The 26,830-nt window shown below is 37.4% G+C and overlaps 1 protein-coding gene across 8 annotated transcripts in view; it reads right to left on the minus strand.

Annotated features, from left to right (window-relative positions):
• Nucleotides 1-1,242: 1,242 nt before the first annotated feature.
• KIDINS220 (kinase D interacting substrate 220) overlaps nucleotides 1,243-26,830 on the minus strand; it is a 119,227-nt gene continuing 93,639 nt past the window's right edge. For 2 of the 8 annotated variants that reach the window (XM_021669011.2, XM_021669010.2), the window contains exons 23-31: nucleotides 23,654-23,832; nucleotides 22,344-22,567; nucleotides 19,801-19,914; nucleotides 18,899-18,955; nucleotides 12,371-12,403; nucleotides 9,155-9,286; nucleotides 6,942-7,040; nucleotides 5,736-5,972; nucleotides 1,243-4,311 (exon numbers count right to left, since the gene is read on the minus strand). In XM_021669011.2, coding sequence (XP_021524686.1) covers nucleotides 3,052-4,311; nucleotides 5,736-5,972; nucleotides 6,942-7,040; nucleotides 9,155-9,286; nucleotides 12,371-12,403; nucleotides 18,899-18,955; nucleotides 19,801-19,914; nucleotides 22,344-22,567; nucleotides 23,654-23,832 — 2,335 coding nt within the window. In that variant the 3' untranslated portion in view covers nucleotides 1,243-3,051. The remainder of the gene's footprint in view (nucleotides 4,312-5,735; nucleotides 5,973-6,941; nucleotides 7,041-9,154; nucleotides 9,287-12,370; nucleotides 12,404-18,898; nucleotides 18,956-19,800; nucleotides 19,915-22,343; nucleotides 22,568-23,653; nucleotides 23,833-26,830) is intronic. The other 6 variants (XM_012438848.3, XM_021669012.2, XM_021669014.2 and 3 more) reach the window with 3 other exon arrangements.

Here is a 26,830-nt window from a genome sequence, read left to right on the forward strand (position 1 = left end):
CTAAAATTACCTGGCTAAGCAATTAAAATTATTCCAACCACTATGTAAACCCATATAAGTAAAATATAACACGAAGACACATTTTCCTTTTCATATTAAAAATGTTTGTGGTTATGAATGCTTAAATCTCCCAGTGTTGGAGAGTTGATCCTTAAATGCCCTGCACTGTGGAAGTGATTTCAACTGAAAGAGATCAACAGCTTTTTATTTCCAATCTTCTCCTGCAGAAAGCCTGTACTAGGCAGCATTCCATTAGGCCACAGTGAATGAATCTGGCTTAATACTTGCTATGTTATCTGAGAACTATCTGTGGCTTACAGTGAAGGCAAAATGGTATCTAAAACACAGGACTCCGCTGGGCATGGTGGCTCATGTCTATAATCCCAGGCTTTTGGGAGGGCAAGGAGGGAGGATTGCTTGTATCCAGAAGTTCGAGACCAATCTGGGCAACACAGCAAGACCCCATCTCCTCAAAAAGTAAAAATTAGCCAGGTGTGGTGGCACATGCCTATAGTCCCAGCTACTTGGAAGGCTGAGCTGGGAGACTGCTTGAGCCCTGGAAGTCAAGGCTGCAGTGAGCTGTGATGGCACCACTGCACTCAGCCTGGATGACAGAGTGAGATCCTGTCTCAAACAAACAAATAACAAACCACAAAAATACCCCACAGGACTCTAAATGAGACAGAATCTAAGGGATTATAAAGATTAGAGCACCAATTTCTTTTTCTATCATTTTTCACCCAGTTAAAGCAGAGTTTTGCATATGTGAGAATCAGACTGAGCTGTACAGTATAAAGAGATACAGACACACACACACAGACACACAGGTTCAAGGGAGATGATGTGTGACTCAATAACTCATCTGGTTTGTCAATTTTGGTATTAGTATGAAAAAGCAAACTTTTCCAGTAAGTTCGTGAAATAAATTGATGTCCTCTAGGATCTGGATAACCTCCCTTTTCTAGCTACAGGAATGCACTGCACAGCACTGCTGGGCGCTAGCGTGCTATGGGAACAAACGCTTTATAAAGCACCACTGAGGCACTGGGACTTATGAGCCACGTTCTCTTAAAAAGACTAGTTGGGAGCAGTTCAGAACACTTCTGCCAACTGCATGACTGTACATGAACCTGAAAGTCTTTAACAAATTTCAGACATGGGACAAAACAAACACACAAGCTATTTTATTTTTAATCAAAATGTGAATCATTATTAAAGTGAATAAAAATTCATGAGTCAGAATAGCATGCAACTTTTTTATTGTTTTCTAAATCTATTTGTACACTTAATATGCTAGTATTAATTTCACAAACAGTATAAAGAATGTACTCCAATGATATTACGCAGCAACTACTCACCTGAAAAAGAACAAAACATCATCTCTGAAATAATTCCTAATTATACAATTTTGCAAACTAATAAGCACTATAAATATTAAAATGTTCTGACTTCAGTGTATAATGTCAGTAACATCCTGCCTTTTAAAAATTGCTTAAAACATCTGTTAAAGATCATGCAAAATAAACACTGTATTAAAATGCTAGATTGTACTCAAACATCAAGACAATGAAACACAATAGAGCAACTATTTAGCACAATGACTGGCCAAGTAAATAACTTTATCAGCATATTAATAAAAATCCACTGAGTGATAAACATCGCAAATGTAACACTGACTCTAGAGACTCGCACGTCTGCGATCTCACCATCTACCATCCTAACTGCGACTTGGGGTAAACCACCAGAATTCATTCTACATAAATAATATGTGTTAAAATGACAACAAAATGTCATTGCATGATGATGGGGAACATTTCCAGTCCACACAGTACTTCAAGGTCATCATTTTCTTAACTCGGCTAACAAATCATGGAAAGTACAGTTTTACAGTCACACCACTTATATATATACTTTTTTACTCTTGCTTTGCTACATGTTTTTAAACTTTTTTTTAAAGTATTTCCTTCCTTATGATCCTCCCCGAGAATTAACATGCTGACTTAGGAAGAGATGAAGTAGATGAAGTCTATCGTAGCATAGAAAGCAATGATTTAGTTTTACCTAATTAAATATTTCCTTGTCATTTATTAATTGTCACTGACCTTTTTAATGTAATTATTTCCTCATTCACTCATCTATAAATATTTATTAGTGCCTATTATTACCCACGTCTCCCTGATTCTCCAAAAAAAGAATTCCTCCTTTTTTTCTTCTCATTGCTAAGCTCACTTAGAAAAGTTGGGCACCATTTAAAAGAATGAGAGAACAGACCAGGGTGGCTTCTTGGGCACAGCTGGATGGTGCTAGAAGCCAGGCCAGGGCTTTGGAGAGAAGAGCCTCTGACAGATAAACCTATGGAGGTCACTCACCCCTGCCCGCACCTACTCTCCCGACAGCTCGTGATGGCCCAGTTACACTAATGCAAGCCCTGGTGACTGGCTTTCCTAGCAATCTTTAAAGCCCTCTTCATTACATACTTCCTAGTTAAAATTCAGAACCTCTTTGATAAGCAGTGCCTCTACCATATAGAATGCTGGATCTCAGTTTACTGAGCATCTCCCTGTAGTGTCACAGGCTGTGCGCTCTCACCTCGATGAGCCCCTAAGAGCAGGGTTTGCTTCTGCTTCACCTATGCCACATCTTCCCTCAAATGTGTGGTCACCAAATGTTCTGCAAAAAGGGTCTCCAGCTTTTTACTTTTTTGGGGGTGAGGGGAGCAAATTAAGCCTTTTAAAATACTTCTGACCTATCTTTATACTCAGATCTCACCTCATCTCAAAAAGTTTTATGGGGTAATGCGCCAAGGAAAGGTACAGTAGTATTAGTGAGTTTTTAAGCTTCTAATTACAAAGGCAATAGAAGCTGGCTGGTGAGCCATGACTTCTCATGCTCCCCTCTGTCGTACTGCGGGTGTCTCTTTGACCACGGCCTCTTCATCTGTTAGTTATCTGTCAGTGAAATGTAGAAAGACGATGGGCATGGATGGAGTCAAAATCCAGGACAATTCTGTCATAAGGGTACAGCAATACTCTTCTCCTTTGCTTGTTTTTCTCAAAGAATGCTTTCTCTTTCTTCTCCAAAGCCTGTGCTCTCAGGAGAGGCCGCTGCATGGAGCTCTGAAGACTCTCTGGAGAGCCTTGTGTAACTTGAACGCTGGCTTCGCTTATGTGTCATGCTTTTTAGATTCTCATTTTGAATAGTGGTTGGGTTGGGACTGGAACTAGGCCTCAAAATGACTTGAGAAGTCTCCCTAATTCCCTCCATCTCATCAAAATTTTGATTGGCTCTATTAGCTGGAGCACTGTTGTTGTTCAGAGTCACGGTGCTGGGTGTTCGGTTCAGATTGTAGGCCTTCTGGCATGCAGGCCAGTTTTCTTCAGGGCTGCTGGCTATCAGGCTGCATTCGGAAGGGCTTTTCTTGTCTTCTGAACAAATGGACATCCGAGCTATAATTGGATCTTGCAGGCCACTCAAGCTATGTGGGATTCCCCGCTTTCCACTGTGACTGTCATCTTCCAGCTCTATGAGATTTGCCTTTTCAAGCTGGGAGTCATCCGCCACTTCATTATGCAGAGAGTGATTGGGAGAACTTTCACTAGATCTCACTCCTGAATCCGATGAATCCTTTTTGTCAAGGAGGGCATCCGATAAATACTCTTTGGCTTTAATGAAGGTTCTAATCGGCTCAGCACTGTGTTCTGGAGACTTTGGTACTCTCTCTGCTTTCCCTTCGGCTTTTCTGTCTTTGTCATCTTTGAGTAGTGGAGTGTTATCTGATTCTTCTGTGCCAGATTCATCCTCATCACTTGGGAGTTTCTGATAGCGCAGCCCACCTCCCTTAAGCTTCAAATCTGTCTGGAAGAGACTTGACCTTTCAGAAGATTTCTTGCCTGGGAGAAGCTTACTGCCTGACTGATCTGATTTTTCATCTTCTTCAGTGATAGGATCCAGAGGAGAGGCATCATTGGTGGAAACCCCTGACGAATAATCGATAACATCTCCCCTCTTCATTAAAAAGGACTTCCTCCCATCATCGGGCTTTGGCTCACTATCCTTCCCCTTTTCTTGTTCTAGGTTTGAATGAATAGAGCCCCCTGATGAACTCTGCCCCATGTAATAAGTGCTATGTGGAGAGGATCTGCCACTAATGGTTGTAGACCCCGGGCCCCCTTCTAGCTGGGACATTTGAGCAATGTATTCTCTATAGGCATCTCTATACTCAGCCTGCACCTTATCAGTAAGTTTTGAAATTTCAATACTGGAATCCTGGGAATTGAGACTCGAAAGACTTGGGGTTCTGCGAGTTTGTGACTGTGAAGACAGAAAAAAAAAATTTAAAAATTCAAATAAGAAAAAAATGCATAAACATCAGCTTAGGAAATACATATGTAAACTAACCATTTTACAAGTCATCAAAATATCAAATTCTTTTAAAAGACTTTCACATAACACAGTTAACAAAAGCTGTGACCTTATAAATAATGCTATTAGAAAGCTTTCTATAAATTTTAATAAAATCAGTTTATTGTTACTATTTAAAAATATAACTAAACACTATATTAACAAATAACCTTAGCACTTGTTTCTGTTTTTTATTTTATTTTTAAGAGACAGGATCTTGCTGTGTTGCCCAGATTAGATTCAAACTACTGGGCTCAAGCGCTCCTCCCACCTCAGCCTCCTGAGCAGCTGCAACTATGGGCATGCACCGCATGCTTGACCACAGCACTTGTTTTTATAACTTCAAACATTTCACTTTTATTTAAGGTCAAAGTCAACTTCATTATTAAAGTATAAAAAGCAGTGAGGCCAACAGTTGGGCCTTAGTAAACAGAAAAAGAAAATAGTTTTACAAGTTGATTTTCAATATAAGTTTTAAAGTTAGAATTGCTTCAGATCCCAGAATAGCTAAGAAAAAGGAGCAAAAAGTACAGATTAGGAAAAAGAAAAGGGAAACGGAAAAGAATCAAGAAAGCTTAAGAAGGGTCAAGAGCAAAGGCTAGACAAAAAAAGAAGGAGCAAAGTGAATTTGCTGGAGACCTTCTCAAGGAAACAGGACATTTTCTTCCCTCCCCATGGCACTGCTCCTCCTCGGGGCTGCCCTGCCTTGCCCTGCTGTGGTTCCTCCATTGTTCTCTGCGCCCTGCTCTGCTTTTCCTCCTGTGCTCTCTTGGCTCCTCCTACTCCTCCTGCATCTCTCACTTTGCTCTGTCCCTCACTCTATCTCTCACCTGGCCTCCCTCTTCCAAGAATCTCCAAAGAACACGCCTACATCTAATGCCAGATGAGAAGAGATCAATATCCATGAAGGGTGTGCAGGCATCCTGGAAAACCAAAGGATGATACTCAAAGGGACACTATGTGGCCAGTGTTCCAAAGAAGATGTACTTCAACCGACAGTTACTGAATGCAACAGGAAAATCACCTGGGAAAGGCTGAATTTGCTGACCACCCTAGCTCAAGTAGCCCAGTCCCTACTGACTCTGCATGCCGTGACCCTGATGGATTTCCCAGCTCTCATCAAGGTCTACATGAGCTTTTTCTTTGTTTCACTCACTGCCCCTCTCCAGGTGAATGTAGCTCCTCGAGTACAGGGAGCCCTCCATCTTGTCTCTTGTCCACTTAGGTATTCAGTAAACATTTTCTGAATGACTGTATACATGCCCATATAATCTCAGTGAACTGAATGGCGCCCTTATTCTTCAATAATATGAAAAATGCCATTCAATAAATACCTGCCAACTTAGATTACTGTGACGAGGGGCACCTTCGTCCAGGCCAAGCGTGTTCAGCTCTTCGAAGCTGAAGTTGAGCGTGTAGGGCGTCTGGCTGGAAAGCTCCGTGTGAGGCAGCTCGCTGTGGGCAGCTCGGCGAGCAGGTTCACCGTGCGGGGCTGGGCCACTGCTGCTCTCACCGAGGAAACGTGGGTCTTCAGGGACCACCTGGCTTTCTGCGTTTCTCATTTCTAGTACCTTAACAGAAGAAACACATACATATTTTACACTAACAAATCGTATTTTAGAAGCTTTATAAATGGTTTAGAAAAATAAAACATTATAAAGCTACTACAACAGCAATGAGAAAGCATACTTCTGGTAAGTGAATTTCCAGTGAATTTGTACTTCTTTCATGTACAAATTAATACTAAAGGAAGCAACAGTAGAAACCACCATACATACACTACACTGCAATTTGTCCATTAAATTATTACTTCAGTTTAAAATTTAACTTGAGGACAGAGCAAAATGCAGCTGGCATGTGTCAAAACCAGAGCTGGCCAGGATAACTACTGGAGCAGTAGATCCAGATTGTATTCAGAAAGATGGCAACAGGGAAAGCAGTCTCACTAAGAAGGGAGTTCAACTCCGAATACAGCACGGATGAGTGGGGGCATCTACCACCAAGGGGCAGGGTGGGGGCCGTGGATGGAACATCACTAAGGGGAGGCAGCAGGGCTGGGGGACTCTGGGTATGCCGATGGCCAGGGTGAGCAGACATCACCTGCGGTTGGGGGGACAAGGCATTTGATCCAATACCAAGGGCAATCACACATGTAAACTGACTTGACAGGATTCCTGCTAAAATGGGGCAATGCAAGCCCTATAAGGACAAATGCTGAAGGTCAAGGCCTCGAAGGCTTCGAGGAGCCTGATGAAAGTTAGGGCAGGTGAAAGCACGAAGAACTGGAAGGTTAGTAAAATGGTGTCTTCCCCAAATCTCTAAGTGAAATGCCCAAAAAGGCAAAGGCTGCCAAGTGCTGCTGTGCGTATTTCCACAACACAGGGTTGCACATAAGTGTAAAAGGCAGTTTTTAAGTTTAAAAAGTATATGAAAAAATACCAGTTTAGGCCAGTACTTATTGATACTGTTTTTCTACAATGTCATGAATAATTTTGAGTGTTAAAAATAATGTAAATATCACAATGTTATAAATATCTTACTGTGCTTCTGAAAAGATGCCAGTCTCCAAAATTCATATTCATCTCTTTCTTCAGTTCATCAATGTTACACTGAGCTAACACACGGCCATTTATGTTTGCCTGAGTAAAAATTAAAACAATTATGGGTAGAAACACAAAATGTGAAATATTCTGAATTACTAGTGATTGAAAAGTATGCTTATGTTTAGTTTTAAGAAAGTATCTAGAGACCAGAACAGTTGACCAAAAAAAGGTTATCATCCCACATAATGACATAATAAACAAGCTGAATTTGAACACCGTAAGCCACTCCATATTTTCTCAAATGTCTTAGGCATTCAAGTAAAACAAATCACTCTTCTGGGACCAACCAGAGCTAACACTCCCAACTATTTCCAAAACTACCTATGCTGTCATGAGCAACAACAAAACTGTTAGTTTTTCTTTTCTTAGAAAATATGAACATGAACACAAGTTGCTGGGAGGGGACAAGGACATCTGCCCTTATAAGCGTGTTGGTCACTAACAAAGTTCTAAATGAAGTAGGCCTCACAAACTTGTTTATCGTTATGTTAGATACAGATATGAAGAATACCCACTCACTAATTTCCCAGTCTATTAAATTCACGAGGCTGGGTGTGGTGGCTCACGCATGTAATCCCAGCACTTTGGGATGCTGAGGTGGGTGGATCACATATGATCAGGAATTCGAGACCAACCTAGTCAACTTGGTGAAATTCCATCTCTACTAAAATTACAAAAATTAGCTGGGCATGGTGGCAGGCGCCTGTAGTCGCAGCTACTTGGGAGGCTGAGACAGGAGAATCGCTTGAACCCAGGAGGTGGAGGTTGCAGTGAGCCATGACCATGCCACCACACTCCAGCCTGGGTGACAGAGCAGGACTCCATCTCAAAGAAAAAAAAATCATAAAAAAGGAAGTTATCACTTTTGGTTTTCTGTAATTCTAGTTTCTCCTAAATGAAACAACAGCATTTTCTTTTTTAATAACAGGTAACTTACTGCTTTTATAAAATATAAAACCTGACTTTATTAACTGGGGCAAAATTATGAAATAGCTAGCTATGTTTTATAATCAATAGAATGTTCCGTTTCCAAGTTAATCCTGAAGAAAACAGTGGACACAACAAGTATGTGCAGAGGTCCTGCTGCAACAACGGCATGAAGCCCTCAGCACAGAGGAGGCCATCGGCTCTGAGTGGCTTCCGAAAGCCAGGGCCTGGGAGCAAAGAGCTGAGTGGGAGAAAACCACTACCCCGATGGGAACAAACTCGTCAAAAAGGACCTATGTAGGAGACCCTGCTCTTTCCTGACACCAGCCAGATGCCTGGAGGAGAGAGTGGGGCTTGTTCACGGAAAAGCCGGTGTTTGACTCATGCAAACGGACCAGCACGAGCCAGCTCTGTAAGGAAACTGACATTATCTGAAACCTTTCTGAAATTGGCTAAGATTAGTAAAATGGTGTCTATATATGCTCATAATTCCTTTAAAAACTTCACTCAGAATGTCATTCTTTAAAGTATATATATTAGAAACTAGTTATTAATCTTCTACTTTAATGTACTCTGATATAAAAAGTATACCTTGGTGAAATATCTATTATAACGACTTTGTTAACGCTTTCCCCAAAATCTCAGACATCTCTATCCAACTTCCTGGTAGCTGCTAAAATTGCAATAGGATCTTAGAAGAAAAAAAAATTATGCAAACGTATTAACCTTGCAAGCCCAAACCTATGCAGTTTCATCAAATGTGACATGATCCTAAGTCCTACATGACATAAAAGTGAGAATCTGGAGAAAATGAAGTAAGTGTGGCTTACTTTGATAATTACTAAGTCACAGTAATAAATATTACAATTAGAAAAAAATGTAACACAAAAGGTTTTCTGTTCCACATTGGAAAAATGAGTTCTATTTATCTCAATGGGAAATCCCTAGAGCTTTATATCTCTCATCAAGGCATTCTTTACTTACATTAGGTCATTTAAAAAAGAACATGGTAAGACAGCTACTTTATTTTCTTTTATCCATTTATAAAATAAGAGAAAAACAGGGCAATTTTAGAATACAAAATAGTAAGGATTATGTTTTCCATTTCAAGCTTTCTTATTTTAACTGAGAATACATGTTTGGGAAGCTGTGTACACGACCTACCGAGCCCCGTCTTCCACCCCGAGTGCTGTCTCTGGTCTGTGTATAAATGGCTACCTCACCTTTTTGATCGTGGCACAATACTGAGGCAGCATATTCTGGTCCAGCCCTTCTATTTGTTTCAGCTTCTCACACACTGCATCCACATTCAGTGAATTCAGTAATACCACTGGGCCTGGGGCTGGGCCTGACCCCTAAAGAAGTCAAGGAAAAATACAGGTATGAATAGGATTTAATGCCATCTATAATGAGGTGACAGAAAAACTCTTTGAGTTATACCATGAAGTAAGGTAAAAACTACAAATGTGTGTAGCGTGGTAAGGAAATACCATTAGGGAACAGATTTAGTTACTGTTGTAACCTAATGAGTAGCTTTTATTACAGCTGACACAGCCTGGTCAAAACCATTTTTTGTAAGAAAACGGACCATTCCATGAACTAAGCTTAAGCCAACTTCTCAAATGTTTACTGCCTAACCTCAACAGAGGAGGGTGCTGTGCTTAATAAGAGGAAGAACAGAGGGGAAAAAAATGCAAAAAGATGAAAAACTACTTATGCCAATATTATATGAATACAAAAAATAAACATATAGAATAATTTTAAAGTATTTATACTAAACAAGCAACTCCGAGTGTTTCTACAGACTACCTTAATGGTTTACAAGAGCTGCAGTTTTCAGATCTTGACCATATTTTATCTACGGGATCTAAAACTTCCTTTAGAATCTGTTCAATCATCATGTAAATATAAAACAACAGTATTGGTTTTTAGCATGTGAAAGTAAATACCATCTACTAAAATTTGTTCTCATTTAAAAGGACAGTCAAAATAATAAATAAGTCTAGTATTTACTTAGAAAAACACATTTTCAGAATGTGGATACTAACGAACCATTTGCCTGTGGTCAATAATAAATGCATCTCCCCAGCATAGATGTACCCACTGTGGTCTAGAGGGTGCATCAGCCTGGTCAAAGTTAGGACTCAAGGTCACAGAACAAATAGCTAGTTAGTGGTAGACTTGAACCAGAACTCTAACTTGTCAGGTCTTACAACTTCCTATTTTCCTTTTTCTAGCTTCTTTCACTTAGCATAATGTTTTCAAGGTCTATGATGTTATAACATGTCAGTCCTTCATTTCTTCTTATTGTGAGTAATATTTAACTTTTCTTTCAAATGTTTTTATTCCTCAACCAGTCTCCTTGCTCTGGATACAGTTAAACTTGTTTATATTTTACATTTTTCTTGTTGTTAAAAAAAAAATCACAAAAAAAAGTCTAATCAACAAAATAATGATTTTACTGGATTATGCCTCATAGATAAAATAAATATCCATAAGTCCCTACTAATATAACTAAATAATTGAAAAAAAGTGAATTAATTAGGAAGCAGAGACAGCTTTTCCTTACAGAATTCCAATTAATAAATGCAGAAGAGAAAAGCAGAAAAAGACCATTAGGCAAACACAGTAACAGTGATTGCACACATATCCATAGATGGATGCTAAAATTAATGGGCAAAACTATAAGCAGAAACAGGATATTTGCAGAGTTTCAAAGTATCTCCTCCAAGATATTTACTAGTTACAGAAGGAACAATAAAACTTTACAGTACTGAAACCTGGCAGATGCCACCTTAACCAAGTGACCAAGGTTAGCATTAGCGGTGGTGAGGCTTATGGACATCATGCACGTTCTACCATGGTGCACAGGGAAGGGCACAGCATCATTCCTGCAGTTTTCTAGCCACATACATTTCCCTTCTAATCACGAGGAAACATCAGACAAACCCAAATTGAGGGACATTCTACAAAATAACCAGTATTCCTTAAAAGCGTTAATTAAGGTCATGAAAGATGAGGAAAGACCAAGAAACTGTCACAGATTAGAAGAGACTAAGGAGAAATACAATGCAACTGAACTGGATCCTGGAGCAGAAAAATGACATTTGTGGAAAAGCTGGTAAAATTCATCTCAAGTCTGTAGTTGAGTTAGTAGTATTATACCAATTTTACTTTTGGCTTTTGATTATTGTACTAAGGTTATGAAAGATGTTTACACTGAAGGAATAGCATTTTTTGCATCTTTTCTTTCAGGTTAAAATTATTTTGAAGTAAAAAATTTATTTCAAAACTCCCCAAATCTCTCTACTTCTGATTGTGCTAAAAACAACAAGCATAATAGACACGGATCAAATTAACTCTGTCAGCTTTGGAGGGAAAATGTAAAATACTGAAGAGAATTTTGTGTCTATGGAGAAGCTGAGAATTCAGCAACAGAGACATGTTAACAGAGATACTACCCTTTTCCTTTACAGCAAAAAACTCTACCCAATGTTACTTTCATAATCTTCTTACAACTTTTACAATTTATCACTTTAAAGCATATTTTATTCTCCACTGGGGATTATGTAGAATATATAGGTTACCTCTGAATGAAAGACAGACACATATGGACACTAAGATCTTTGTAATTCCATCAAAACTATAGTCTGACTCTTATTATAATTTGGGCTTCATACAAGAGCTAAATTATCCATAAAAATATGTTATAATATGCTTTTTTGAAGAAGAAATGGTAATCACCTGCTAAGTCTTTTCTAAAATAATCATATATAATAAAATTATATTGAAACCAAATGAGTCTTATAACCAAAATAATTTTGGGGGTGAAAATCTCATAAAAGGGAGGAGAAAGAGTGCAAAAATGAAAAGGAAAAACCAAAAAGCATATTCAATGATTCAGTAGGTAAATTCTTATTAGAAACTAAGCATATTACTTTGAGAATACACAGAATGGTTAAAATGATAATACTTTAATGTTTATCATGCATTCTTACTTAAAATTATCTGTTATGTCAAAAACAGACCATTTTAGCCTGTTGATTTTAACAGCAGAATTTGTTTAAAAATTTTTCTAATTTGGAAAGCTGAATGCATAAGATGTTAGTGTGTTTAAACTGTTAAAAATAAACTTCAAAATTTACACAGGTCACAGTTTCTCCAGGTAAAAGTAAAGCTACCAAAATGCTGAAATTACCTTGAGGTAACTGTATCATTGTGTATTGCAAGTAGATTAAAACTACACTCTAGAACGTTATCCTCTTTGGTAAATTTATTAAATAAGCACAGAACTGAGGGCCATGCAATGGCTGGAAGCAACTCATACACTGAAGGCACCTGAATGAGCACAGATTTCTAAACAGCCCAGCAGAAAGCTGCCAATGATTGCTTCTAGTAGTCTCATAAGAAAAGTAAGATTTCACTGAGAGTTTCTGTACCTGTCTCTGTTTGTTAAACCCAGAGTCACATGGCTTTAAGGAAGGAATAAGACAGAGTGAAGGACAAGAGCATAAAGTAACACATCCGATACACATCTAGAAATGTCTACCACACACAGGCAAAGCGGGTCATTCCTCCTATTTCCCCTTCGCTCTGAACGGACGACAGCAGCACACAGCAGGGAGTACACATGCATGCGCACATGCCCCACCCACAGTAGCCGCATTCCATTCACACGTGCCTGGGTCATTTTACATTTATACTCTAAAAAGTTATACTTTTTGAGTTAGAAGACTAAATCATGAGCCATACATTTAATAAGAAAACAAGATACATCCAAATGGCTACGAAAAGCCAATATTCTGACTATATGCAAGTTTAACATTAATTTAAAAACACTGAATAAGAAGGCTTAATTAGACTATCACATAATCATAAAATATATAGCCACACTATAGGTCATGTTCACAAATACACTTTCAAATTTGGGTTTCGCTTCTTTGGGTATGTGGCACATAATAGATGCACTAAATACCATTTCATAAGAATGATCCCAAGAGGCTTATAGCTTGAGAAATCATAAGCATACAGACAAACCCTGCAAACTGTGATGAACATAAGCTGATTTCAGTGAGGTGGATTTTTAAAGTCTAATCCAAAGCAAAGAATCACTGCTGACAATTCTTTTTCTGTACTTAGATTGATAGTAAATATTTTTTAAATGCTTAAAATGATCTAGAGATGACCGGCAATTTGTACCAAAGTTAATTTACAATAGTTTTAGTACATTAAATGGCAGGGTTCTGCTAACCTAACATCCAATGTCTTTCTTTTAACATATTCAGTATCTGGAGTACTTCCCGGAAACCCTGTTTTCTAGTTTACACTATCGACCTTATTATAAATAGGTTACAGGAGTGCTGAGGAAATTACAGTTTACTACAAGACATCCAAAACACAAGAGAAAGCTATTAACCTGTTTGGAAAATGTAACTTACTCTTAAGATGTAACAAACTACTTAAGAAATACCAGGTCAAAGTTGACAGATTAGGCATAACACTACATTCTAAAAGCAATCTTTTAAAAAGCACAAGTACTGGCAGGGTGTGGTGGCTCACACCTATAATCCCAACACTTTGGGAGGCCGAGGTGGGTGGCTGACTTGAGGTCAGGAGTTTGAGACCAGCCTTGCCAACATGAATAAACCCTGTCTGCTAAAAATACAAAAATTAGCTGGGCGTGGTGGAGCACACCTGGGTCCTAGCTACTCAGGAAGCTGAGGCAGGAGAATCACTTGAATCCAGGAGGCGGAGGTTGCAATGAGCCAAGACTGTGCCACTGCATTCCAGCCTGGGTGACAGAGCGAGACTCTGTTTCAGAAAAACAAAACAAAAACACAAGCACTAAACCACTGCAATAGACATAATTTTGTTATTTTTAAACTTTTAACTGTACCTCTAGGATTTCATAACATTACTATAATATTATTTCTGTGAAAATATCCCAATCAATTTAGTTGAAAATTGTTTAGGAAAAAAGTTTTCTTGAGTTGAGGTCTGGCACAAAGACTTTGAAGTGGGAAGTGAAGACAATTTTTCACTATAGTAAGAGGAAAAAAATGGGCAAATACTTTTCCAAATTCAAACAGAATAGTACAAATCCACTTCTAAGATACTTTACAAAGTGTGAATGGTGTTCAAACTGGTCAAGGCTACTGTGCGAAGTCTCTGAGAGCTGACAGGGAGCACCTGTCCTGAGCCTAAAGCCTAAACACAACCTAAAACGCCTTCCACTCCCTGCCCTCAGCACCTTTGACTTTCTTGGCCACATCTTCTGAACAACGAGAAACAGCTTAGCTTGCAGACATACTTGTTTGAAAACAGGCTGTAAGTTCTAAGCCAGTGGTAAAAATAAAAATTCTCTACAGGTGAACCTTTGTTTTGTTTGTTTGTTTTGAGACAGGTTCTGCTCTGTCACCAGACTGGGGTGAAGTGGTGTGATCTTGACACTTAGCTGATCCTCTCTCTTTAGACTCTCAAGTAGGGGGACTACAGATGTGTACTACCATGCCCTGCTGGCTAATTTTTTTTTTTTTTTTTAGAGACAGGGTCTTGCTATGTTGCCCAGGCTGGTCTTGAACTTCTGGGCTCAAGTGATCTTCCTGCCTAAGCCTTCCTGACTGCTGGGATTACTACATAAGCCATCACATGGGGACTTGTTTTTTACTTTTTACTTGGTCCCTGGACTGGATCTTGTTTAATGAAAACCAACACTTTCATTTTTCATATCTTTATTAATTCAGTTTTCATCAATATCTAACGGTAAAGATAACAGCACACTGGAAATCATGATACTGTGTTAACAATGCCTTTGCAGTTCTGAAATTCCTTAGGATTAAACTTTGTGCTAATTACTGTCATGCTTTTTCAACAAGGTATAAAAGTGATCTAAATAAAGCTGTCTAAAGGTAATGAGTAAACCCTGTTGCTGGTCAAGAAAGAATGCCTTCATAGTGCTGATGTTCCCTCAGTGGCCTTCAGGTCCACACTCTATGCGGCAGGACTTCATCAGTTTTGTTCACTGCTATATCCCACTAGAACAGCACCTCTTACACTCCATAAATGTTTGTTGAACTAACTGCTGATGATGCAACCATCTGTGAAATAATTCAGAGAAAAATGAAAGGATGAAGAAATGTTTTATTGCTCCTTTGAAAATGTGCTTTTCAATGAAACACAGTTACCACCAGGAGCAGTATACCTTAAATTAAACCAGACTACAGGGCTTCTAGAGAACTCTTTGAGATGACAGAACAACGTGCCACTGAGGAGACCTGGCTGGACACAGGCCCTCAATACTGGGTCCTTCCCTTCACTCGGGTCACAGAATGATGTGAATGCTGCCATTTCCTAGTGAGAACTTTACTAGAAGGTAAAGGCACCAATGAAAATATCCCTGGAAAGCTTTCAACATTTTAAAGTATCTCAAGTATTCAAATAACCTAGAAATTCTTCTAAATTCTAAGAAAACAAACCAATTAACACCTTTGGGCCTAAGAAGCATCAACAAATAAAACGGCTGCGTGAATCTAAACTGATTGGAGCATCTGTACACCACTTCTGTGACTGAGACAAAGATGATTTAACCAAAAACAGTTTGAGTTCTGCATCTTTAACGTTCCATGGATTCTGGTCTTTGGGTAGCAGTAGCAGTAGTAAGAATAATAATGAAGTACTTAAAAAGTATGCTAAAGCTGACTCATTCTTAAATCAAACCTATGAGGCAAGTCTGCTTTTCCTGGTGAGAACACTGAGAATCAGAGGGGAAAGTAATCTGTCCAAGGCAAAGAGCTCATCACCAGGGTCTGTTTAACTCAGAAGACCAAATAACTGACTAAGTCATGCTCAGGATGAATGGGGCGAAGCCGGCAACATGGTGGTGAGCGCCATGATCTGTGAGACAGGACTAGAATTCTACTTCCAAATCTGGCACCCCCTCCCGTGTCCCTCTGGTAAGTCTCACACGTTCCATCTGTGCCACATGGGGACTAGCATGCCCTGGGGGACCCTCAAGAGGGAAGGTAAGTGTAATGCGGGTGCCAGGACTCTGCTTTTATTGGTTTTATAAACTGGAGTTTTGATAAACAGTTCATTTCTAAAAATGGCTTCTGTGCTTTGGAAGTTTGAAAAACACTGTTCCTTTCTAGCCCTAATACTCTGGGGAGCATATCTTGCATATAGTACTAATTTTTAAATCTGGTTTCAAAATATTTGGTATATATTTTTTCTCTATTATACAATTATTTTTTGAAAGCTAGCAATGGAAGCTTATAGATACATCCAGATGTTTCACAGAAGTGATGACTTATATTTATATTATTAATATATTTTATAATAGAAATATGTTACTTACATATTTTATAATACAATGTATTGTTAATATTATTTTATAATATATACTATTTATATTATTATACATATTATTAATAATATAAATCCTCACTTCTGTGAAACAGTTGGATATACCCATAATTTTATCTGATAAGTCCTTGCCTGGACTTCACAAGCTATAAGCACTACAATGTTCCTTAATGTAAGAAAACTCAATTATTTTTATAAGGATCTAATTTATAAAGGTGATTCAGATGTTCCTCATGGTAAAAAAATAAATAAAAATATGGGATCACCTCTATTTTGAAAAGACCACTGCTGGTTAACCCCTTACGGTCTGGCTTTTTAAACACATTACCTTGTGACATGACAATCTGTCCAAAAACTTTTGCGTAGCTCTTGATTCCTCTCGTCAAGTGTTATATAGGGGACAGCTGACTGAGCAGAGATGGAACCAAAGGGAAGTCCTTTGTCCAGAAACATAGAGTTTTCTATGACAGGGCTTGAAGGCTAAATACTTTTCTGTTAGGTACTCTCTGTGGGTCCAACTACAAAGTCCCGGCAATGTTCCCATGTACTGATTCTTTCCATTTCCACCACGGCTTTCAATTTAGCATTGAACTAAGTGACTACTTACTTTTTCTAGACTTCGACAAAACAAATTTTACATGCTATTATTATTATTAAATTCAAAAAAGCAAAGGAAGCTTAGTAAGCATCTATTATTTGTTATGCTAATCATAAAATGATCTTTTTGTAGTAAAACAAAAGCAAATGGTATAGTTATTTTACTAGAGAAAGTCACTAATATATGCAGAGCACCTTCGTTGAGCTTCTAAACACATTTCAGGAATTACATGATTTCCCCTTCTCCAAAGACTCATTTCAAAATTTGCCTAATGCTCCTTTACTGGTCCCTGAAAAAAACTACAGTCACCTTGTAATGGCATGTATTTGTCTACATTCTGAAGCATGGGAATAGCTACTATGTCAGCGTGTCTGTGTCATTAAGGCCGTCAAATTCTTCACAGTATCTGATTTTCTTCAAACATTTGCTCAGGAATTTTAGCTCAGAGAATTGAATTGCATGCATGCATCTATATGTTAAAGGCTCTCTGACTAAACTAAGGTCATTCTTGCATATGGTGGTGATGACCTATGGATTAAAGATTCCCTAAGCACTAAAGAGAATTATTGTCATTTACTGTGGATAACTGAAGTCACTTAAACACTTCAGCTGAAATGTTAATGACTTTAAAAGAATCATCAACAATGAAAGCCCCACAACGGTTCTCTTTTTCTCTCTCACTAATATTAACTCAAAGAAAATTAAAGTTAAAAAACTACTGCCTGCCCAAATGCATGTTTTAAGTTAAAAATTATGGATAAACTTAGGATGCAATATTTCACCATGTCAACTCCAACTGCTATGCCACATTTGAGCACAGCTATAGGCTAAATTGACCATATTTACATGGGTGTAACACAGTCTGTAAATAACCGAAGTTAAAATACAAACTGGGTCCTTAAATTCTACATTCTAAATGAAGATATTTTAAATCTCATCACAAACTCACTTCTTATTAAGTACGAAGTCTTATTTAGTACTTTTTTTTTTTTTTTTTTAGACAGAGTCTCTCTCTCTCTCTCTCTCTCTCTCTCTCTCTCTCTCACCAGGCTGGAGTGTAGTGGCATGATCTTGGCTCACTGCAACCTCCGCCTCCCAGGTACAAGTGATTCTCCTGCCTCACCTTCCCAAGTAGCTGGGATTATAGGCACATGCCACCACACTTGGCTGATTTTTGTACTTTTTTTAGTAGAGACGGGTTTCAGCATGTTGGCAGGCTGGTCTCGAACTCCTGACCTCAAGTGATCCACTAGCCTCAGCCTCCCAAAGTGCTGGGATTACAGGCATGAGTCATCATGCCCAGCCACTTACATAGTAATTTATGAAGTGATTTCCTCTACAAGTTTTTTTTTTTTTTTTTTAAAGAAACCTATTTTAAGGTGTTGGCAAAATAAATAAATAATTTCTTTTACATGTTGAACAATCTTCTGTGTTTATGGAAAATTTATTTTAACAAATATATAGGCAAAGAGAAGTATTATATAGTACTACACTAAAACTTAGACTAAGACTTAACTAAATGTAGACACTAAGATGGAGTTACTAAAGATGTGTTTTTGGTCTACACCATCTAGCTCATGTGTCTTTTTGCAGTCTCAAAGGTGACACTGGATACTTTTCTAAAATATTCCACATGTGTAATACCAACTACAGGCTTAATAAAAACAGTCAAAGGCAAAGCTAGAGCTAACACTAAGGAGCAAATACTACCAACTGAACACCCCCGATGGCTGCTAGAAAAAGCCCTTCTTTATTGGAGAATCAAAAAGACCCCCATCCCATGTATTGAAAAAGGGGAAAAGCAGGAGGAAATAATGGGTGAAGTTAAACATCCGCTTTTTAATTAATTCATGAACCATAATTATTAGCATTCAGCTACTCTACACTAGCTGCTCATCACACCACGAATGCAGAGTTAGTGAGCTGCTATCATCACAATTAAGACGGTCATTACTGAGGCAGAAGCAATGAGATGCCAGCGATCCACACCACAGGACTACTCCATTACCCTCGAGGAGTCTGTGGGTGAAGAAAGCCCCTCAGCAGCATCCTCCTTGATAACTTCCTAACAACACAAAACAGGAGAGTATGGGTGAAAGGGGGAAGGGAGGAGCCAAACTGTGAACACAAATGAACATGATGGTAAAATAATACACCACACTGAAACTAAACACTTTATATCAACAGATCTTCCCTGCATAGCATTTTAAAAAATAAACAGCAGTGTAAGTGCTAGAGCTTTTTGCATCCTGATTTATAAAAATATATTAATAGAGAGTTTCTTTTTTTAAACTCTCTATTACTTTTATCAACAGGAATCCCTAAGATTTTGGGCACAAATGTCTTTTGTTTTAGATTAATTAGATTCAACAGTTCATTGGAAGAATTTCCCTTATCTTGTTTAATTCCTGCCATTTGACTAAAATGTTCTTCTTTCAATACATCTTCTATTTTTTATATCATGGTGCCATATTACCTTTATAATATATGATAATTATATATCATATATTATAAAGGTAATATTATAATATATATTAATACATATATGTTTATTTATATATATATTATAAAGGTAATATGTACATATGTCCTTTAAGAAGATATTAGAAATTAGCAAATGTAAAAGTTTAGTTTTAAAGTTTTGGTAGCAAACACCATATTACAAGCCAGAAATCTCTGGCTAGAAACAAGTTCAACATTTATTCACTGAGCCTGCTAGTCATTTTCCTTTCATAGATATTTATCAGAAATGAAAACAAATACATTTTACATTAGTAATAGGTTATGTTTATTAAAACTACATATAAAATAAGTTGTACTCTTTTACTATGTAAAGGAAATAATCAAACCTCTAATGCTATCTATGTTTATTATTAAATTAATATTTTCATTACCCTTTTATATACTTACTAGGCCATTGTTCTGATCTCTGGGCAAATTCGTTTTTACTGATGGACGTGAGATGAGATGTTGGGAGGCGCCAGGGTAATACCTTGGCGTGTAAAGGTATGGGGCAAAGAATGGCTATGGAAAAACATGTAACAAAAAAGGGGTAAACAATTACAGAAATGAAAGTGTAATGAGATTTTTCAAATGAAACCAATAACATACAACTCCAAAATTTTAATGCAAATGACAAAACAAAAGAAAAAAAAAGCCTCAATATTCTATAAGATACCAAACTCAAACTTAGGACATATTATTTACATTTTTATATTGGTCATTTCATGTAAGCTTTTTGAAGAAAAAAGAGCAACTAAAGTTGTGCACTTTACAATTTGACACGAGTTTCTCTCTATATTTAATATGTTCACAAGCTTACCATCTGTCAGGTTCTAAGTGATTTAACCAATATTAACTCATAATCTTTATAAAAGAAGCAAACTGGAATCCTAATACTATTCCTTACCAATAAAAAAGATTAGCCTAAATAAGACCAAACAAAGTCTGGAATATATGAGAATACCCTGGCACAAATTCCAAGAATAATGTTATTACAAGTTCCTGGAGCTTACCTCTAGTTTACACCCTAGAGTTTACTCTATATCCTAAATAAGCAAGCATATTTTTAAAAAAACAGGTGGGGAATCCACTGTTTATGTGAGATTTAAAACAATAGCATGCATTTGTAATCAGCTCCATATAAAGAGGAGATAGCAAATTATAAAGGCTAAACTTAAAGACTGCAGTTCAAGAGATTCTGTTAAACTGAGGTGAAACCTTTCCCACCTTTTTTTTTTTTTTTTTTTTTTTGAGACAGAGTTTCGCTCTTGTTACCCAGGCTGGAGTGCAATGGCACGATCTCGGCTCACTGCAACCTCCGCCTCCTGGGTTCAGGCAATTCTCCTGCCTCAGCCTCCTGAGTAGCTGGGATTACAGGCACGCGCCACCATGCCCAGATAATTTTTTGTATTTTTAGTAGAGACAGGGTTTCACCATGTTGACCAGGATGGTCTCAATCTCTTGACCTCGTGATCCACCCGCCTCGGCCTCCCAAAGTGCTGGGATTACAGGCGTGAGTCACTGCGCCCGGCCCTTCCCACTCTTTTTACTCCTGTCAGCTTAGAAGAATTATTCTGCTTTTAACTTAAGACTAAAAAATCTCAAATAACTACAGCGAGAAGTAGCTAGATTTAAAAATAAGAGAAAACTGTAAATGTTTAAAAAATAATGAAATACTATAAAAGCATGATTACACTATTGTTATTCATACAATTAGTGAACATAGTATCTCAGGCTAGATGGTAAGGTAATCGTTCATTTTTTAAAATAAACTTCTTGGTTTCAAATTTTCATCTGGCATCAATGGACCTATTTTATGTACACTTAACAGTAGATTTTAAGACTGGTAAATAAAAACCTGCATTTCACACTGCCTACCACACAGTTAAATTTTACAAATATGGAATACATGATAAAATGCTATTATTCCACCTTTGTCTCCTTTTCTAAATAGAAAAACGGAATAACATTTCCAGGGTCTTTTTAAACAGCATCTAATTACTTATACAGCCAACATTTTTCAAAGACTGAAAGTTTAAATTCTGGAATCCTTTTTCACATTTATTCTAAATTCTCTTTCTTCCCAGCTCAAATGCAATTTATTTAGGCAGGCAGTTTAGGCACTAGGCTTCTATGACTAACTAGGTCCTATGTTTTCTCGAATTAGACTGAAGAGGGAGACAGTAAAAATAAGAAATTGCAATGCATCGTAAGACAACAGTTCCAGAAAGTGTAACCCCAGGTTCATGCTCCATTTTCCTACAGGAAATGTTACTGTTTGAGGTCATTAAAGTGAGAATATAGCTTGGGCCTACTAAACTTGACAGGGTCTGAATACCACTGAAAATTAGTTGTGTTTCATCTTTTCATCTAGGAAATTATCATATTTATATTAAGTAAAAGATTATAGATGACTGAAGATAACTTGATATAAAACTCCAAAAATGGGCTATGGTGCTATTATTTGGCAAAAACATCAGAGTTTCATAAGCAGTACTTCCCCGTTATCATCTCACATTTAAAAGACAAAAGCATATTAAGTATAGGCTTACTAAACTACTGTGGAATTTAAGTTTATCATTGTTTTAAAAGCCAATCTAAACTATTATACAAAATATAACAAATAAAACATCTGTTTATAAACAAAAAAATCAGATTCCTCTGAAGTATAGGACAGTCACTGCTGACCCTGTGGAATCTGTTTATTTATCAAGAAACTTTAAATAAAAGAAAAAAAACTCTAATATTCAGACTCTCTTGAGATCTAGAACACATTAAAATTCTAAATTATTTTGATTTCAAAAAAATCACATATTTTATATTCAAATTTTACATTTTCCCGATTTTAAAGCCAAAGTACAGTTTTAAAACAATAATAGTATCCACAAGCAGAAAACTGAGGTTTCCCTGGAACAAATTCTTACAAATAAAGCTGCCTCCACCTTCCTTACCCTGTTGTAGAAGGGATGCTGAGGGCCTGTCATGCCGCTGTAATAGCTGCTGTGAGGCTGTGGCGACACCACTCCACCTGCAAAAGGCCCATTGAAGGATGTGGAGGAGCACACTGATGGGGGCTGGCTGTACCCTGATGGTGCCCTTGGAGGACCCTCATGTAGAGGGAGAGTGGGGTACGCCAGTCCTCCGATACTGATTTGCTCTCTGGCAGCGCGAACATCTGAAAGATTCAATCAGACCCCAGAAGGCAACAGAAAACAGGACATTAGGAATTAGTCAAATTATCACATTCTTCTTTAGTTACTAGGCAGAAACATGACTTTATCACTCTTGCCAGGGATTCCAACTAGATTAAAAAAGAAGACAGAAAATCTTGAAAATTCATAGGCCTTTTAGTGAGAAATGACCAACTACTAGGCATAAAAACTTTTTAACCATTTGAAAAGTCACCAATATCTGGATTCTTCTCTTCAGTTATCTGAACTATTGATTTTTCTCTGACTCTTAAAGGATTTAAGATATTCTAGCAGTTCTTTTGATTCCTAATGTTATCAAAGATGAATAACTCATATTTGTTGGGTATTAACACATATAATGTTAGCAAAGACTGTGGGTTTGCAAATTATGAGACTCATCCACCTCTGAACAACAACAAATTCCACAGCCATGTAATACCCTTTTGACATCACCCTTGTAACAGGTACCTAGAAAACAGAATGCAGAAGTAGTTTAAGGCAATCTCTTCACAGTTCCTGGAAAACTCAAAGGCATGTCAGCAGAGCCATGTCATACAAAAGACTGTTTCAATAAAAGTTTTATGTGTGTGCACAGAGTGGGACCTCTAGAACTTAATTTATTCAAAAACCTTAATGTCTCTTACTCTCAGGTTCTAGTCCCCAGATTTAAGTTAATATCTGAAAAGTAATATAAAGATTCTCTTACTTCTCTGGATAGAGATCTCTATTAAGAACTGAAGACTGGTGACAGGCAAATTACAACGGATGGACATCATAAAGTCATGACTGTATGTTAAAAGAAATCCAATTCCAAGGACTTGGGTGGTTGGGGGCGGCGCAGGCAGAAGGATTATAATAAGGTGAGTTCCACAAATATTAACAGGATTTTCTTAACAATCCCAAAAGGATGCTGAGACTCCCAATATTTAATTTCATTAACTTTTCTGTGAGTGCTTAGTTCAACACTTCTTGGTTTTTCATAGAGTAGGAGAAATGTATACAGATAAGTTAGAAACACGAAAAATTTTTAGAACTTTAGATGAAACATTACATTTGCTATTAATACTCACCTGCAATAATTTCCCGTAGTTTGGGATCTAGGTTTACAGTGCAGGGCAGAAAGACTTTTACATCTCGAGCCACAAGAACTGGGGTCCTTGAAGATAAAAACACTTCAAAATTTCTTATATCTCCATCAATTTCAAGCAGTGGCTCAACATCCTTAGTTGTTGGAATATTCTTTGATATTCTTCAAATAAGAAATCAATGAAAAAGGTTGTTTATGTCACTATTAGAAAGGTAAATTCTGCATGTCATCTGAAGTTACTTATACAACAATTACACATCTTGGTCTGATTAAAAATCTATTTTTTTTTTTTTTGAGATGGAGTCTCACTCTGTCACCCAGACTGGAGTACAATGGCACGATCTTGGCTCACTGCAACCTCTGCCTCTGGGTTCAAGTGATTCTCCTGCGTCAGCCTCCCGAGTAGCTGGGATTACAGGTGTGCACTACCATGCCCGGCCAGTTTTTATATTATTAGTAGAGATGGGGTTTCACCATGTTGGCCAGGCTGGTCTCTAACTCCTGACCTCAGGTGATCCATCCACTTCAGCCTCCCAAGGTGCTGGGATTACAGGTGTGAGCCACTGCACTCAGCCAAAAATCTATTTTAATTTTTAGTTTTTTAAAATTATTTATTTTTGAGACAGAATCTTGTTCTGCTGCCCAGGCTGCAGTGCAGTGGTATAATCTTGGCTCACTGCAACCTCTGCCTCCTCAGCTCAGGTGATCCCCCCACCTTAGCCTCCGGAGTAGCTAAGACTACATGCTCACACAACCACGCCTGGCTAATTTTCGTATTTTTCTATAGAGACAAGATTTCACTATGTTGCCCAGGAGGCTCTTGAAGTCCTGGGCTCAAACAATTCATTCACCTCACACTCCCTGTTGTGATTACAGGCACGAGCCACTTCATCCAGTCAAAAATTTTTTTTTAATAAAAGAGAAACTAAAACTAAAAAAAGTAGTATGGTTACAAAAAAAAAGGTAACAATGAGTACAGTCAGAATTATACTGCCTTTGGCCATGGCAGAACTCAGGCTGTGGAAACGGAGGAGAGAAGCATATGCACAGGTGTGTCACATGCTCAAAGGTGGCTAAGAGTCACCACTCAATGAAGATTTACTGAGTTATCGCTTTACAGATGAGGACAGTGGCCTCAGACAGATTAAACAGACTGCGCAAAGTCACACAGCTAGAAAAGAGAATCTGACTGGTTCTGAAACCCATCCTTTTTAAATAGAATACCACGGGTCTTCCTTTGCAAAGAAAACAAGAAATGAACAACTTTTAAATAAATTACATAAATTAGAAAAAAAGTTAGCATAAGTTTTCCTTTTTACAAAGGGTTTTGTTTTCTATCGTAAAAGTAATATATGCTTACTATATATAGAAAAAAACAGGAAAACAGGAAAAAACACATACTTTTACCAATCAGACACAATACCTGCTAATGTAGTATGTCACTTAGTCTTTTGTTATGCAGAATTTTTTGCATAACTGAGTTCAAGCAATATGTAAACAATTCTGTAACATGCACAGACTCTTAAATGTAAAAATTAGTAATATTCATTTTAAAAACACTTATTAAACATTACTATATGAAAATGTAGTTTTTGTAGGTCGAAATGGTCAAATGTTGACAATTCTTGATCTGAGGCAGTAAACAAGAACACATCACAGAGGGATAAACGGAAGAAAAACAAGAAAGAGAAGTTAAAAGACAAGACATAGATGAGAAAACTGGAAATAACCCAAATGTCCACTAACAGGTGGAAGGGTAAATAAATGGTGGTATATCCAGACAAAGGAATAGTACTCAGCAATAAAAAGGAATCAACTACTGATCCAAAAAACATGGATGAATCTCTTATTAAATTAATCCAGCCAATAACGAGTGTATAGCAGTATGTTTTCATTTCTATAAAACTATAAAATATAAACCATTCTAAAATAACAATGCACACCACGGTTTGCTGTGAAGTTAGCAATGTGGGGCAGGAGGGAGACGAGGGAGGGTATCAAAGGAACAGGTAGAAAAATTTGGAACTGATGGAAACATTCACTCTCTTGATTGTGGTGATGACTTTGTGGGTATACACGTTTATCAAACTTGTGAGACTGTACAATTTAAATATGGCAGTTTATTATATGTCAACTACACTTCAAAAATTGTTTAAAAATTACTGGATACATCTTCAAAACACTCACTTCCCAATTAAACAAGTATATTAACTGTTAGATTATACTGAGTGAGAACAGTTGCAGAGGAGCAGTAAGATTTTCACGCCTTTCAAAAAGTGAAATGGGAATCTTATTCTAATGTTAGTAACAGTTATATTATTTCTTTGGGACTAGCACTTTACTCAGACCCAATACTTGGCTACTAGCCAAATATTAAAAGTCATCTAAGGGAAAAATCCAGAGAACACAATTAGCAAACAAGAAGAGAATAGGGTGCTGGTGAGAAAACAAGGGTAGCAATTTTATCTTAATTAATTTCAGAAAGTCTCTTTTACAGACGCATACACATGCACAAGACAGAAAAGCCCTCTGAGATGGGGTTACTCAATAAATTAAAATCATGTTCAAACTGATTACTAAATATATGTAAAATGAAATGGAAAACCTGTAGAATTGTTGCAAGTGGCAATAAAATCAGAGCTTAAATAGTTAAATAGGTAGTTCATTTATTTCAGGAGTCGAACACAAAATACTAAAAAGAGAAGCTAGAAGGATTTAGATAAAAACACACAGCTGACAAGTCACATGAAACAAATTAACTGCATTTTAATGCCAGCTCTGCTTCTGCCTGAATGCAACAGTGTTCTCAGTATGATGAACAATGCTGCTGTTCACAAGCCAACAGGCTACTGCTGACTTCCAGATTGAAGTCTCTATTCTAACCTTCTGAGCTCAATACATTAAACTCTTCTGCTGAAAGAGATATTTATGTAAATGATAATGTTTTGGCAGTAGGCCATCAAAATCATATGTGCCTTTATTTTTCAGATATTTTTCCAAAGGTTAGCATTTAAAGAATTTAAGTAACTTCACTTTTCAATTAAGAGTGAATTTAAATTTCCAGTATTATGAATCATGTGAATTAAAGTTGCCAGCAGTTAAATGGCCCAAAGAAAGCATTATAAAACCTCAGGCATCAAAGAGCTCCTAGTAAGTTTAA

Source organism: Aotus nancymaae, unplaced genomic scaffold (assembly GCF_030222135.1).
Source record: "Aotus nancymaae isolate 86718 unplaced genomic scaffold, 86718_ANA_hifiasm-v0.15.2.pri h1tg000057l, whole genome shotgun sequence".
Lineage (NCBI taxonomy): Eukaryota > Metazoa > Chordata > Mammalia > Primates > Aotidae > Aotus > Aotus nancymaae.